General features: G+C 38.3%; 1 protein-coding gene across 1 annotated transcript in view; it reads right to left on the bottom strand.

Moving 5' to 3' along the window:
- Positions 1 to 16,992, bottom strand: part of LOC150080633 (solute carrier family 41 member 1-like) — a 227,043-nt gene that overhangs the window by 162,615 nt on the left and 47,436 nt on the right. The window contains exon 4 of the mRNA XM_090380764.1: positions 13,996 to 14,067. Coding sequence (XP_090236890.1) covers positions 13,996 to 14,067 — 72 coding nt within the window. The remainder of the gene's footprint in view (positions 1 to 13,995; positions 14,068 to 16,992) is intronic.

The following is a 16,992-nucleotide window of genomic DNA, read 5'->3' as shown; positions in this document are numbered from 1 at the left end:
AGAGTGTCTCAAAAATATTGGTACAAACGTTTAGGGGAGGTGGGTAACATCTAAAGGAATGTGAATCGCATAGGAACCCATAACCGGAAACATCACTGTAAGTCGGTACACGGTGCTGTTCATCAGTTCGCGAGAGGGAAAATTTCTGGTTTACTCATTCAAGCAGTAGTCGCCGCACAAAGAGCATGCATCGATATACGAACTGTGAGCTGGCAGACATGCACCTAGTGTATGGATTAGCAGAGGGCCCACATGGTCTGCGCCCCCGTGCGGCACAACATCGCTTCGCAATAAATGTGTGGGCAGGTATGGTTGATGACTGCTTAGTCGGCCCATACCTGTTACCATCCCGCATGAACTCCGCTAAATATCGGATCTTTCTTGAACAAGTTCTACTTACTTGACGTTGTTCCAGCAAATGTGAGACGCAACATTTGATTTCAACATGAACGGGGCGCCTGCCCATTATGGAAGGTGTGTTCGTGACCATTTGAACAGGTGTTTTGGGTGTCGATGGATTGGCCGTGATGGACCCGTTGCTTGGCCCCCACGCTCACCTGATTTATCGAGCCTTGATTTCTTTCTGTGGGGGGCCCTCAAATCTATCGTGTATGAATCGCCTGTGGAGACGGAAATGGATCTCGTGGCGAGACTTGTCTGCGCTGCTGCTACTGTCAAAGAAAATCCAGGTGTGTTCGACCGTGTCTGCCAATCAATGCTGCATCGGTGTCACGCATGCATCGCGTCTCATGGTGGAACCTTCGAGCATCTGTTGTAACGTCATGAAATTCGTCCATCTCTTACTCCATTGTTAATATTATGTCAAATAAATGTTTGCCACTAATTACTGTCTAGTGTCATTTCTGCTTCTTGTGTCTCTGCTACTACTTTCCCGTGAAGTTTCCGGTTATGGGTTCCTATGCGATTCACATTCCTTTAGATGTTACCTACCTCCTCTAAACGTTTGTACCAATATTTTTGAGACACCCTGTATAAACTGATGTAAATTATATAGTTAGAGTAATGTACTGCAAAAGTATTGTAGTATCATAATGTAGTACTATATCTAAGATTTATGGACCATTGACCATAAATCATAGACATAACAAAGATACACTTTTGCTTTTTTTTGTAAAATTATTACTTAAATAAATAAAATTTATTATATTTAACAATTGAATAAAACATTAAGTTATAATTACATTATAGCATTAATGTTCATACATTAATTTATTTAAAATATAAATTTATAAATTATAATATTAATTAACTTATAAAATGAAATTTTTGTAGCTTTTAAATACAAACAACATGCTTCTATATTAATTCATTAATATAGAAGCATGCTGATTGTTATTATCTGTAATAATAATCAGCCATTATTTTTAAATAAATTATTTAAAGTTATTTTCTTTAACTCTATTGAGCAATTATGGTGCTTCAACAGCTATAGCTGTAATGTAATTGCTATAGCTGCTAGGGTTTAGCATTTGCTAAACCCTAGCAATTACGATGAATTTCACTACTTTTTTTTCACTAAGATGAATTTCACTACTTTTTTTTTCACTAAGATGAATTTCACTACTTTTATTTCTGCAATGCTTGAGTTTTCTAAAAGTTAAAATTTAAATAAGATTATTAATATCTGAATACAAGGTTTGTATTGAAAGGTTTGAGCACGTTTTAATGTAAAATTATAATGTGAATTATAATTTTCACATTCCAAAGAAACCATTTACATTAATTCTTATTAAAATGAAACTAAATGTTACTAGGCATAATATTTTAAGAGTTTAAGATTATCTATATAATATTGATGTAGACACATCGTAGACAACTCTTAAAGAAAAAACTGCAATATTAGTGTAAAGGGCATCATTTCATCTGTATCTCATATTGTGCTCATCCTTCACAATGAGTTACCATGTATTGCACTACCTTGATTAAGTAACACTTCACTGATAGAGAAGACTATTGTTACTTATGTAGTGCCCACAGAGAATAAGTAATAATAGTCTTCTCTATTAGTGAAGCGTTAATTACTTGAGGTAGGGCAATACATGGTAACTTGTGAAGGATGAGCACAATATGAGATACAGATGGAATGATGCCCTTTACCCTACTATCGTAGTTTTTTCTTTAAGAGTTGTCTATGGTGTATCTACACTGATATTATATAATTAATTCTTATGAAATTAATGCTCATAAAATTCCTGTATATCATTAACAAAACCCAGTGAGCTGTCCTAGGAGCCAATCTGCACTGCTCAGAGAACTTTGTGACTGACTGCACAATTACCTGCAAGTATTTTTTGTTCTCTACCACCTTCATAGTACGTCATAGTAGGTAGGTTAATCTGAGACTACTACTACTGCCCATATGCAGTACCTTGCATCAACTTATATTATAATTTATATTAACCACCCCACAAGCCTTTGTATTATGCGCAAACCTAGACATTAAGCCTGAAATTCCTTCATCAATAGCATTAATAAATTTTGAAAACAATGTGAATTCCAAACACTGAACCCTGTAAGATTCCTCTAACAACATTAGTCTAAGAAGACCTTGTCAAACAGTTATATATCTATACCAATATATAAATATTAGTATAGAACTGCCCTCTTCTGAATGAAATCAAGAAGCCTGAGAGAGGTTTTGGGGGCACCACCACAGATGTAGGAACAATATTCCATGGCAGGGAGGATTTGCGATTTATACAGAGTGAGCAGCTGTTTAGAAGAAAAGTAACGCCGAGAGCGAAAGAGAAAACCAAGTTTTTTAGACGCAGAGGAAGCAGTAAAAAGAAGCTTTTTATATTAAATAAGTACTAGAAAAATAAACACAAAAGGCATAATAAACTACAAATTTGAAATTCACTACAGAATTGCCAGTGTATATACACAATATTTTGTTCGTAGTAGTGACCAACAACATTAGTGTAAAAAGTATTGATTTAATCGTATCTCATATTGTGACTACCTTCTAGTGCACTACCTCGAATAAGTAACACTTCACGAATGGAGAAGTGTTACTTATTCGAGGTAGTCACAATTCGAGGTTGTTACTTATTCTTGGAGGATACCACCATCCAGACAGCACCGTCTCAAGGCTTATTGGCCTATTCTCAATGGGTGCTGCAATCATGCCAACCCAGTTGTGAATAATTCCACAATATCATGGTAACTCATTGTGAAGGCAGTCACGATATGAGATACAATTAAATCAATGCCTTTTACATTACTGTTGTAGTCCACTACTACAAACAAAATATTATGTATATACACTGGCAGTTCTGTAGTGAATATTAAATAAGTATAACATGTTAATGGCTTTTAAAAAATTAAAAACTGCTGACACGTGGTCATTGTCGGATAAAAATTGTTGGTTATAAATTACTGGAATAAGTTACCTACATGGGTGGTAGAAGCTGAGTCTGGGGAAATTCAAAGGTCAGCTAGATAATTACCTAAGGGAGGAGGGTTTGTTTGTTGCTTGTTATTTGGTTTTTAGGAGCATTAGCAACTAAGGCCATATTGCTCCGGGATATGCAGTGGTTATTCCCTGACCTTTCCGCATCCTCCATATTTGGTGGTAACGGACTCGAACCCCAGTCTAATTAAGAAGTGTGTGCTATGCATTGCTGCTCCTGCCCACCTGGCTATGGAGGTGCCCGGGAGGAGGGAAATGCGTAGGTTGTCCATTCCTTTTGTCTTATTAATTTTTTATTATTATTTATTTATTTTTTTATATTTTCTTCTTATAATTATTAATTTGTTTTATTCTTATTATTCATTTTATGTATTTATGTAATTTTATTTTATTTTTTTGCTGGTGCAGCATAAGCCATAGGCTTCCTTTTTTTTTTTTTTTTTTTTTTATGTGAACCCCAAACACGAGAGGTATTAGAACCTATAGTACTTAGTACTGTGCTTGGGTTGGAGGTTGAGAAGACGAAAGAAGATATTTGTTGACATTGGACTTGAACTTCTGTAGATTGTAATTTTCAGGAAATACGTATGAAGGAAGGTTGTTCCAGAAAACGGCAGTTGAATGAATAAATGAGGAAGATGAAAAGTTGGTTCTGTAGGTTTGAAGTTGGACAGTAAATGGATGTTGGCTGGTGGCGGCATGTGTTTGGACTATTTTGAAAGAGAGAGCGGGAATTATAGAAGCCAATTCAGAAGAACAGTACCCATGGAAGTATCTGTAGAAGAGGCATGCAGCAGAAACAGTACGTCTATGAGAAAGCGAGTGGACAGACTCTGTTAGAGATGAATCATTAATTAACCTAACTGCCCTCTTCTGAATGAAATCAAGAAGCCTGAGAGAGGTTTTGGGGGCACCACCACAGATGTAGGAACAATATTCCATGGCAGGGAGGATTTGCGATTTATACAGAGTGAGCAGCTGTTTAGAAGAAAAGTAACGCCGAGAGCGAAAGAGAAAACCAAGTTTTTTAGATGCAGAGGAAGCAATATTTGTAATGTGCTTGTGCCAAGAAAGATTAGAAGTCAGGGTAATCCCCAAAAGAGATATATCATTTTGCTTAGAAATCGGAGTGTCACTAAAGATAAGCATAGGAGCAGAAGAATCCTTTTCGTGAGATATAAGACAACACTGAGTTTTAGAAGGGTTGAAATCAACTAAATTGTCTTTGCCCCACTGGAGAAATACCTGAAGATTGGCATTTAAGGAATTGGTAGCACATTTTTAAGAAGTTGAAGCTGATTGAGCAGGACAAGGTTTCTCAAAATGGAAAGTGGAATGCAGTGTGCTATCATCGGCAAAACTATGGATAGGGTTTCCAGTCAATGGAAGAAGGTCATTAATATACAAGAGGAAAAGAGTGGGGGAAAGAACTGACCCTTGGGGGACACCGGCATTAGTGGAGAAGTTAGAAGACAGAGAGCCATCTACCATCACCCTCAGTGAGCAGTCAGAGAGAAAACTGGATAACAAATCACATAAAAACAGTTGGAAAACCATAAGATGGAAGCTTGTTTAGAAGACCTTTATGCCAAACACGATCGAAAGCCTTTGAGATGTCAAGAGCAACCACTTGTGTTTCACCGAACCTTTCCATTGAATTAGTCCATAAATGGGTAACATAAGCCAGAATATCACCAGTGGATCGACACTGACGGAATCCATACTGGCGATCGTTGATCAGACAGAAGGTTTCTATGTAGTTTAAGAGTTGGCGGTTAATTGATTTCTCCATTACTTTAGAAAGAGTAGAAGTAATTGCAATGGGACGATAATTGGATGGGAGGGATTTGTCACCCTTTTTAGGAACTGGCTGGATATGAGAAAATTTCCAAGCAGAAGGAAAAACACCTTTGGAATAAGAAAGTGAAAATAGGCGGCAAAGAATAGGAGAAAGTTCTGGAGCACAGGTTTTGAGAACAAGCAGAGAAATACCATCAGGATCAGGAGCTTTCTTAGCAACAAGATTCATCAAAATCCTTCTGATATCCTTTTGACGGAAGACCACAGGAGGCATTGAATGGAGCATGTTGGGAATGGTGGGAGGAGTTTTACCAAGATCATTAATACATGAGCTGAAAGAAATATGGGATGCTAGCAGGTCAGCTTTGTCCTTGGCTGAAGTGACAACAGACCCATCTGGTTTGGACAGAGGTGGGAGCAGAGATGGGCAAAAGTTGCAGCCAATAGCTTTGGCAAGAGACCAGAATGCTCGGCTACCATTAGGGCAAGAAACAAGTTTTCTACTCTTAGCCTGTTCAAACTCTAGTTTTGACTGATTAATAACTACTTTACAATTGTTGCAAGTTTTTGTGTCAGCAGAAAATGAAACTGAAAAATTAGAAACAAGCCAATTACGATATGCAACATTCTTCTCTTGAACAGCCTTAGCACATTTATTAGAAAACCAAGGTTTAGATAAAGGACGAGATTTTAAAGTGGAGTGTGGGATAAAGGATTCCATTCCTGCAAGAATAATTTCACTGACACGATCTGAGCAAACATTGATATCAGAAGTTTTGAAACAGTAATCCGACCATGAAAAAGAAGAAAAGAAGTCTCGCAGGTCATCCCATTTTGCATTCTTGTAATGCCAAACAACAAGAGGTTGAGAATAGCCATGAGATAAAGGTTCTATTGGAGAAGAGACAATCACCAAGTTGTTATCTGAAGTGCCTAAAGGACCTCTCACTTCGATCGTGTACTTAGAAGGGTTGTTTGTGAGAAAAACATCAAGCGTATTGGCTATATGATTGGGATTATCCGGTATTCTTGTAGGTAAATGAACAATCTGTGCTAGGTCATTAGTAATTGCAAAAGCCTCAGCATCTCGACCTGCTGGGTCGGTGAGACTAGAAAACGGAAGCCAGCTGAAGTTGTGAACATTAAAATCACCAAGGAAAATTACCTCACTGTTAGGAAAGTTGGACTGGAGAAAGTCAAGTTGCAAAGAGAGGAGGTCAAAGAGCTCCAAGTGATTAGTGGAGTTGGGGAGAACGGTAGAGACAACAGATGAATTTGACACAATGAGGTAGAGAGATTTTAAGCCAGAGAAGATCAAAAAGAGGAGATTCCAAATTGCCAAGTCTCTGACAGGGAATATCAGAACGGACATATGCACAAGTACCATCTTTGAGGCGAAAGGAATCATACAGCAAATAATTTGGGCATCTGAGATGAGCAGTAGTTGAATCAACCGATAACTGAGATTCTGTCAGAAAAAGTACATGTGGTTTGGCAGACTGCAAGTGGAAATGGACATCGTTGAGATTAGAATTGAGACCACGTATATTTGTGAAATGAATTAGGAAGTGCTTGGGAGGTTTAGATCTTTTCGCAGATAAGCTTGCTCTATTAGTTTGACAATTCATGGTGTATTCAATAGTAAGAAAAAGTGGGTGGGACATGCTGTATGAAGTAATTAAATTTTTGGATATGGCGTACACGTGGTAAGAATATTCCCAGATCCTTGACATAACGTGGCCTCGACAATGCTCCCCGCATACACACTACTCGGACTCCCTCCAGTCACTCTATCTGGCAGAGTAGAGGTAGCAAGATTATACACTAGCTGATCCAGAAGCCTCCTAGAGAGTTACCAATAGGTTCAGTCCGGTGTACTCACTAGCGGCCGGCCTGCGAAAACCGTTTTAGAGCTGTACCCTCGAAATGTAAAGAATATTGGATCTCGCCATGATGTTCATCATAACCTCAAAAGTCATCAATCACACTGCATGAGGGAAGAGATAGGGAAGGGTTGACCGGAACTTAGCTCTACAGACTAAACATGGGTTCCACCACTTCAAGCCTCCAATAAGCAAAGTGGTGGTATTTCACCGGTTGATGAGAGTCATCTACCACCTAGTACTGTCTGGTAACATAGAGGGGCGGCGTTCCTCCATGTGGTGTGGGTGCCACACCTCGACCCCTGCTTACGTTGGTTCACACCTGGGTGGTCACCCACCATGTACTTGTGCATGGAGGTTATACCCAGGATTACTAACAGTCCCACCATCATGAAGGTGCAAGCACCATGTGGCCATTACTAATACTAATACTAAAATCTGACTGAGTGTATGATATATAGTGTCACATTGCTTGCACACAAGAGGTTCATCAGCCCTCAGTAGAAAGGAATGTGTCAGATGACTATATCCTATGCAGAGCTTAGCAAGAACAACTTCTTTATGAATCCTGTGCAGACTAGACTGCCATGGTTTGATTACAGGCTTAATCTGATATAGTTTGTTTGTTGCCTGCCCATGCCACGAGTCTTGCCACTGTGAATGTATATACCTTGCTACGGATTATTTTCCTGTAGTCCGTACAGGGGACTGACAGGCCAAGATTATTTGTTGGAACTGCTGATTTCGCTGCATTATTGGCCAAATTGTTTCCGATAATGCCAATGTGGCTGGGGATCTAGCAGAAGTGGATATCGAATCCACCTTCACAGAGAGAGAGCATATCATCTGCTGAACCCAGGACAGGGTTGGATGAGTGGTGTATCTCATCATTGACAGAGCCTGTAGTATGCTCAAGGAATCGGTATATATAATAAATCAATCCAAGACTAACTCTATAGTCTTGGATGAAGCTCTGCAGTGTATATGCTGCATTCAGGAGGAATCTGCTCAGATATACTACAGTCAGAAAAGACAGCTGCAGATTCCACATATGATTCTGACTTTGAGCCATCTGTATACATAGGCAAAAAGTCAGAATGTTCAGCTCGGCACTGAGAGTAGAGTTGAAGGTAGACAGCAGGTGGTGTATCTGATTTCATCCAATTTTTAAAGGAGCAGTCACATGCTGGAGTTAGAGCATGCCAGGGTGGAATGGGCTGCTTGGGTGATAGTGCAACATTGTCTACCATGAGGTTCAGCTCTCTGAGTAGCTCTTGGACATGCATACCGAATGGATGGTTGGCAGTCTGACATGTGTTATAAACATTTTCCCATTGTGGCTCAAAAATGGATGTCCATGTGGGTGGTTTGAGTGCCCACTGATAACAACTCAACTATCCCTTTATCCATAGTAATAACTAGTCTCTAATACTATATTGCTCCAATTTGTAAAGTGGATGGTGCTTATTGTGAAGACTTCAGGCCTCAGCTGTTCAGTGCTGTTTATAGATGCAGAGCAGAAATGTGTATATGAAAAGGTGAACAGAAAGAAAATATTAAAATCAAGATTCTTTATCAAGATACAAAATACTTTAATTTGATTGCCCACTATTTCTTCAAGAAAGTCATCATTAAAATGTAACTCATAATGTTTCTGGAAATCCAGACAAACTATTAAAAACAAATAAAAAAAATATTAAAGCAAGAATTAAAACAATTACTGTAAAACAGTCAGATTTGTGGCAGTAGAGATACAGCACTTTCTTTCATGTTGCAACAGACAACCATACGAACTGTACAAAGCAATAACAGTAACTAGACATGCAACATGTTAGATTTAAGAACAAATCGGAAAGTTATGTAAGCAATAAGACAAAAAAACAATAACAAAAACTGAAGGGCTGATTATAATAAATAATGTTTGTTCTATGTATCAGTATATGTCTGATTAGGACTTGATGAAAATGATAACATTATCTATGGTCACAATAAGCGACATTCACTGTATATGTGTCAAAATTATTTTTTACATCTAGTTACTTTGTTACAATATCATAGTATCCAATCAGACTGCTCAGACAATATCTCCCCTTAACAAATCCATGCTGTGATTGCTGTATAACTGCATTCAGAAGAACAGTGCCCATGGAAGTATCTATAAAAAAGGCATGCAGCAGAAACAGAATGTCTATGAGACAGAGAGTGGAGACTTTGTTAGACATGGGTCATTAATTAACCTAACTGCCCTCTTTTCAATGGATTCTAGAAGCGTGATAGAGGTTTTGGGACAACAGTATTCCATGGTAGGTGGATTTGAGATTTGTACAGAGTGAATGGAGTAAAGAAAAGTAATGTCAAGAGTGAAAGAGAAAACCCAGGTTTTTAGATGCAGAGGAAGCAATATTTCTGTGTGCTTAAGCAAAGAAAGATTAGAAGTCAGGGTAATCCCTAATAGAGATACAAAGGGTACTAGGAAAGTTTTGCAATATGACGCAACAATGAATCACAGGAAGCTGCTTGTTGCTGCATGTTGAGACATGTTCATACGTGCATAGTAGCCGCCGCGCCAAGTCGATGGGCTCAATTATTCATTAGTAGTGAGAGTGTAAAGTGCTTGCAATGGCATCGTGGTCATGAAATGAGATAAGGACAGTTTTGCGGTATAATTTCGTGCGTGGTTTAACCATAGACCAGTGCTTAGAAGAAATGACTCTTGCACTAGATGATGATTGTCCACATCGTACAACGATATTCAGGTGGCATAGAGAATTCCAAAGGCGAAATTTCACTCTGGAGGATTCTGAGAGGCCGGGAAGGCCACGAACGTCAGTTACGGAGGAAAACGTTACTGCTGTGAGGAAAATGCTTGACGAAAACAGGCGAGTGACCTACCAACAGATAGAGGATACTTTGGGCCTAAATGCACCAGCAATTCGTTCGATTCTGCAAGATCATTTGCACGTGAAGAAACTTTGTTCTCTCTGGGTGCCGCATCAACTGACTGAAGAGCAGATGACACGACGTGTGACTTGGTGCCGGGAGATGTTAAAAAAGTTTGATAAGGGACAATCTCGCTATGTGAACAACATCGTGACAGGTGACGAGACTTGGCTGTACTATTACGATCTGCCGACCAAGGCTCAAAACAAAGTTTGGGTCTTTGATGATGACGACACACCCATAATTGTCAGAAAATCCCAATCTGTAAAGAAGAAAATGATAGCTGTATTTTTCAAATCGAGTGGAATTGTGGAACGTGTCGTTTTGGACACGCAGAAGACAGTCACAGCTAAGTGGTATACTGAACAATGCCTGCCTAAAGTCATTGGATCTATGAAGAACCTGCGGCCAAAGTCAAGAATGGACACCTGGTACCTCCATCACGAAAATGCTGCAGCTCACCGCGCCAAAGCCTGCACCGAATATTTGACCACAACAGGACTGAAACTTCTCGAGCACCCTCCCTACAGTTCAGACCTTGCTCCCTGCGACTCTGCACTGTTCCCACATGTGAAAATGAAGCTAAAAGGGAGGCGGTTTTCCAGTGATGAGGACCTTCTACGGGCTTGGGGCAACGAGTGTGCTTTACTCCCTAGTGAAACTTGGCAGAACTGGTTTAAAGATTGGTTTCGGAGGATGGAGAGGTGTATTGAATGTAGAGGAAATTACTTTGAAAAAATTAAATAAACAAAGCTGTATTGCAAAACTTTCCTAGTACCCTTTGTATATCATCTTATCTAGAAATCTGAGTGTCATTGAGCCTAAGCATAGGAGTAGAAGAATCCTTTTTGTGAGATGTAAGACAAGGCAGAGTTTTAGAAGGATTGAAATCAACTAAGTTATCTTTGTCTCATTGGAGAATTACTGGAGATTGGCATTTTAGGAGTTGGCAGTGGATGTTTGAGAAGTTCATGCTGTTTGCATAGGGAAAGGTTTCTCAAACTGGAATGCAATGTGCTATCAATATTCTTAAAAAAATAAAATAATAAAATAAAATTTATAAATAATTTTTATTAAATTTTTTTAAGATGCAGAAAACCACAAAAACTATGAATAGGATTTCCAATCAATGAAAGAAGGTCATTATATAAGAGGAAAAGAGTGAGAGAAAGAAATCAACCCTGGGGAACACCAGCATTAGTAGAGAAGTTAGAAGACAATCTACCATCACCTGCAGTGAGTGGTCAGAGAGAAAATTGGATACCCACTTACAAAAAAACGGCTGGAAAACCACAAGATAGAAGCTTATTTAGAAGACCTTTATGCCAAACATAATTAAAAGCCTTTGAAATGCCAGGAGTAACTGCGTGAGTTTCACAAAACCTTTCAATTGAATTTGTCCATAGATCGGTAATATAAGCCAGTATATCACCAGTGGATTCTGCCACATGGGATATTTCTAGATAGTTTGGGAGATGCTGGTTAATGGATTTCTCCATTGCTTTAGAAAGAGGAGAAGTAAGTGAAATGGGCCAATAATTAGATGGGAGGGATTTGTTACCCATTTTAGGAACTGGCTGGATATGAGCAAATTTCGAAGCAGAAGGGAAAAACCACCAGTGGAACAAGAAAGCATGAAAGGCAACACAGAAGAGGAGCAACGTTCAGGAGCATAGGTTTTGAGAGCAACCTGAAAAATACCATCAGGACCTGTCACTTTCTTGGCATCAAGACTGTTCAAAATTCTTCTGATATCCTTTTAATGAAAGGACACAGGAAGCATTGAATGGAGTGTACTGGGAATGGTAGGAAGTGGTTTACCAAGATCATCAATACACCAGTTAGAAGAAAAGTAGAATGCTAGTAGGCCAGCTTTATCTTTAGCTGAGATGGCAACAGAACCATCTGATTTTGACAGATGATGGAAATAGAAATGGGCAAAGTTGCAGCTTTTCTACCACCCTTATCCTGTTCAAAATCTAGTTTGGACTGATTAATAACTGGTTTACAACTGTTGCGAGCTTTGGTGTGGGCAGAAAATGAACCTAGAGATTTGGATGCAAGTCAACTGTGATATGCAACATTCTTATCTTGATCAGCCTTGGCACATTTATTGGAAAACCAAGGTTTAGATAAAGGACGAGATTTTTAGGTGGAGTGTGGAATAAAGATCTACAAGAAAAATTTCACTGAAATGATCTGAGTAAGCATTGACATCAGAAGATTTAAAACATTAATCCATCTAAGGAAAAGAATCTCACAGATCCCATTTTGGATTCTTGTATTGCCAAACAACAAGAGATTGAGAATGGTCAGGAGAGAAAGGCTCCACTGGAAGAGGCCATCCAAGTTGTGATATGACATGCCTAGAGGACTACTTGCCTTGACTGTGTACTTGGAAGGGTTGTTTGTGAGAAAAAGATCAAGAGTGTTGGCTCTGTGGTTAGGATTATCTGGTACTCTGGTAGGTGAATGAATTATCTACGCTAATGAAGTAGCTGTGTGAACTATCTAAATGAACTATCATACTGCATGATTGAAGAGATGGGGGTGGTTGAAGGAGCTTTGCTCTTGAGGAAAAACATGGTTTCCACCACTTCAAACCTCCAATAAGCAAAGTGATGATTTTGCACCAATTGATGAGTCATCAATTGGTGACTAATTGGTGTACTGGTATTGCCTAGTAACACAAGGGGACAGTGTTCCTCTGTGTGGTGTGGACAGCACACCTTGACCCCTGCTTATGTTGGTTTGCACTTGGTTGTCACCTCCAGTATACTAGGTGCCATATTTCAGGACTTGCACATAAGAGCTGTATCCAGGGTTACTAAAAATCCCACCATCAAGGAGCAAGCAGAGGATTCGGTTGTCGCAGAACAAATGTACTTTGCCAAAATTCAATCCACTTGACTCAAGTGTCATCTGAATATCAGTTCTACCAGTGTTTTAGACTGCCAGGTGGCAAGTCCAGCTTGTCATAACTGAGAGAATGCCTGTGACAGCCACAATGACCAATATTTAAAATATTTGAAAGTGGTTTCAATTCTTGAAAGTTTCTAATGAGAACTTTGTTGTGGCATAATTTTTTGCATAATTACACTTATGGTCTCACTTAACAGATGTGACAGGCAGGCCATGAAACAAATTTGACTGTGAATAAAAAATAATTTTTTAACAATATAAACTATTTATGAGTGACCACATGCTCTTATATTTTCTTATGCAGACTCCTTGTTATTACCCAAAGATTTGTAGCTTTTATATAAACCAGTTATTATAATCTGTCATTGTTATAAACTACAGATGTTTATAATAACTGTTTTATATAATAAAATTTTAGATTTTTAAAATAAATCATAAATTCTGTTATTCTGAGTCTTCAAAAACCGTGGCAGAGCCACATCTGACATCAACAACAATGTTCATACTAATACAGGCATAATAATGGTAAGCAAATAAGTTATCCTTGACCATTTTGAGTGAGCTCATAATGTACAGAATACTGACCTGGAAAGAAAGAAAATCTCAAGTACATAATGATTTGCAGTTCTTGTGAGTCACTTTACCAGAAACACATTCTAAATATTGAATCCTGAACATTCCAGGGATGAATAGTCAATGCTAGGACTGCCCCTGGAAACTGGGGATGTCTAGTAAATCTACACATATTTGTATTTTAATTCCATATCATTTATGCAGAACACTTTAATTTCCTTTTTATTTCCACTATATATTTCTTGGATTTTATTGGCCTCTGAGGATTCAAAAAGCACTTCTTTGGTGGGGAAACTGAATATGCAAGAATGAGTCTTTGTTATTTTATTATTAACTGCACATATAAAATTTCATTTATTATATTTTTTAGTCATTTTTCATGCTATTAAAAACAGCATTGTATTTGTAAGGCAAATAAGAAAATATTAGAAAGCTTTATCATACCTGAATAAGTGCCATGTTACCCCATGTTATTCTCCTCAGATCTTTAAAAGTGTTCAAAAGTCCTAAATTAGCCTGTTGGATAAAATTGCATTTGTAAAAAAAAAAAAAAAAAAAAAATTATTATTAAAAATTTTGGCAAAAAATGTTATTTCTGTTCAATATAAATGATAATAAAGATATAACAAACATTCTAAAACAGTTTAATTTTACCAGATGAATCATTACACTGCATATTTCCTGCAATACAGAGCAAGACTTGCTATTATTTTTTTAAAAATAAGTTTCTTTATTCTTACTATAAATTTATTATAAACAGTCACATTTTACTGTAAATAGTGTTGTACTTTATACTACAAAGACATCGGTCCTATTTCAATGTCTCTATACTATAAATGTCATTATACAATAAAGACATCGAAATAGATATCTACCCTAGTAGGAGTAATTGCAATAGAGGCAAGTGATGCAAGAAAGCAAGCTTATGTAGGAACAGTCAAAAAAAACAAAAATAAAACCAATTTCACACATACATTCCCTCTAAATGTTTGTCCAGTTTCTCCTTGAATTTATTTAAGCTATCGACTTCCACAAGGACAGATGGAAGTTTGTTCCAGCAATTAACCACCCGCTCGCTAAAGGCAAATTTCTACACATCAATTCTACAACTGTCTTTCCTCAATTTGCATTTATGCCCTGTCAGGTTCTTAATCTGAGCAAGCAGAAGAATCCCAACAGAGTTCAGCATGCTCAAACCATTCAAGGAACCTAGTCCAACCACTGCAATTTGCAGAATTTAAGCCTTTCTTGGTAAGAGAAATCTGCAATTTGCAGAATTTAAGCCTTTCTTGCAGATAAATGAACCACTAGGTGGCAGTAATCACAGTGTGCTGAAGTGGGATTTACTCAAAGAGGTAACTACCATTAGGGGTAAAGGGAAGGGTTATTGCTTCCGTAAAGGCGACCACGATGGACTGAGACAGTATTTAAATTCTATACAGTGGGACCAACTGATGATGTTACCAACAGCAAATGCAAAATGGGAAGCATTCAAAGAACTTATCTTGGAAGCTACTAGGCTTTCCATACCAACTAAGAAATATTGTTCAAGGTTTAGGCCTAAATGGATGTCAGATGAACTGATGAGGCGTATGGCAGAGAAGAAACATGCATGGGATACATACAAATTAACACATGACACAGAAGCCTATGACAGAAGCCTACTAGCCTATGACGAGGCTAGTAGGGGCCAGTCGTGTTCAAAGCCGCTAAGTGGATTTTTCTTATTTATTGATTTGAAATTACTGATTTTCTAAAACTTTTGATTTAAATTTAGTGGTATAGCATTATTTTGTGATATTTCTGATTAATTTGGTGTATTTATTCTTTACTCGGCCTTGTAATTGCATAAAGTATCGGTAAGGGTATCAAATCCACGTGTTACAACTCCGCTGAACGAGAAGTTTTTTTAGCCATATTTAGCCGCTTATTGAATATTTTTTACATCAAATTATTTTTTGTAAGTAGCTTATAGACCTAGTAAGTATCGTTGGTTTATTCTGAATTGAGACAGCGAGATTTGTAAGTTAATTAATACTTAAGTGTCCATAGATTACCATTCGTAATTTCCCGCCTTTGTCTTTGTCATATATATTGAACCTAGATAGCGTTAGTATAGTATAGGTTATAATATTTTCAGCGATCGGTAAAATCTATTAAACTTGTTGAACTTCGTTGGCATTTAAATTGCACTTTTAACTAAATACATATACCGACTTAGATTACAAATGTAACATAATTAAATAATACATAACTGATACGGAAGTTATATAAAGGGAACTCGGAGATAATTAATACTTGACACTAAAAAATATATATCCCGTTATAACTGTGTTGGGAGATAAGTTAAGGTTATAAACTGAAATTGAAATTTTATTTAAATTAAAAGTAATCATGACTCAGACCAGAGCAGCAAAACAAAAGGCTCAAGCTAATGGAAGTGCTGTGGCTCAGAGGAGAACTGAGGGGAGCAGTTTCCTTCTGAATCACAGCCTTCTAAAATGCACAGCTTGCATGATGTTTGTGGAGCATTCAAGTACGGGACATGATATTGCCATGGGGGATGTCTTTGTGTGTGCACGATGCAAGGAGAGTATCAAAATCAGGCAACAACTCAGCGTTCTTATGGGCCTATATGAGAGCTTGAAGGACAGGGTGGATGCCCTCGAAGGAACTAAACTGAGGGGCCCATCAAGCTCTCAGCTGCCCACATCAACACCAGAGCTTGCACTTGGTCATCGTGAAACACAGCGGCAACCCCCAAGGCAAAATGCGCTGGTCCCAAAGGAACTAGTAGTTGTTGGTGACTCTATTGTCAGGGAAACGGGGAACATGCTTTGTAAAAAGGATAGGTGGAACAGGACCAGGGTATGTCTGCCAGGGGCAAAGGTTGATGATGTTGTAGAGCAGATATCATCTTTTAAGGGCACAAAAGGTGATATAGTTGTACACGTTGGCACTAACGATATCAAGAGTAGGAGACCGGCAGAATTGCTTAACAAGTACAGGGCACTGTTGAAAAAAAGCCGTGAAATAGGGTTGAATTTGAAAGGGTCTGCAATTCTGCCCAGACACGATAGGAGGGAGTATATGATGAGAGCCTTGTCGATCAATTCGGCCCTGGAAAGTTTGTGCAAGGCTCAAGGGGTAGAATTTTTTTCAGCCTGGACTGTACTTGTTAACAGGAGAGATTGCTTCTACAGGGATGGGATACACTTAAATAGAAAGGGTGCAAGAATATTTGCTGATGCTATCGAGGCAGTGTTAGGTGGATCGGAAAACTGCTAGCTTGGGGGGATACAAAGACGAATAGATTAACAGTAGCCACTGGCAGCGGTGAAAGAGATTCTTGCACTGCTTCTATTGGAATGAGCAGAAGCCTGAAAAACAAGATTCAGGATATTTCAGAGACTGCTGGGAGTCATTGCAGTACAAGTAAAC

Source organism: Mastigoproctus giganteus, chromosome 9, assembly GCF_048544385.1.
Source record: "Mastigoproctus giganteus isolate SK-2022 chromosome 9, ASM4854438v1, whole genome shotgun sequence".
In the NCBI taxonomy this organism is placed as follows: domain Eukaryota; kingdom Metazoa; phylum Arthropoda; class Arachnida; order Uropygi; family Thelyphonidae; genus Mastigoproctus; species Mastigoproctus giganteus.
The sequence above is the reverse complement of the archived record's forward strand: the minus strand, read 5'-3'. Positions and strand labels throughout refer to the sequence as shown.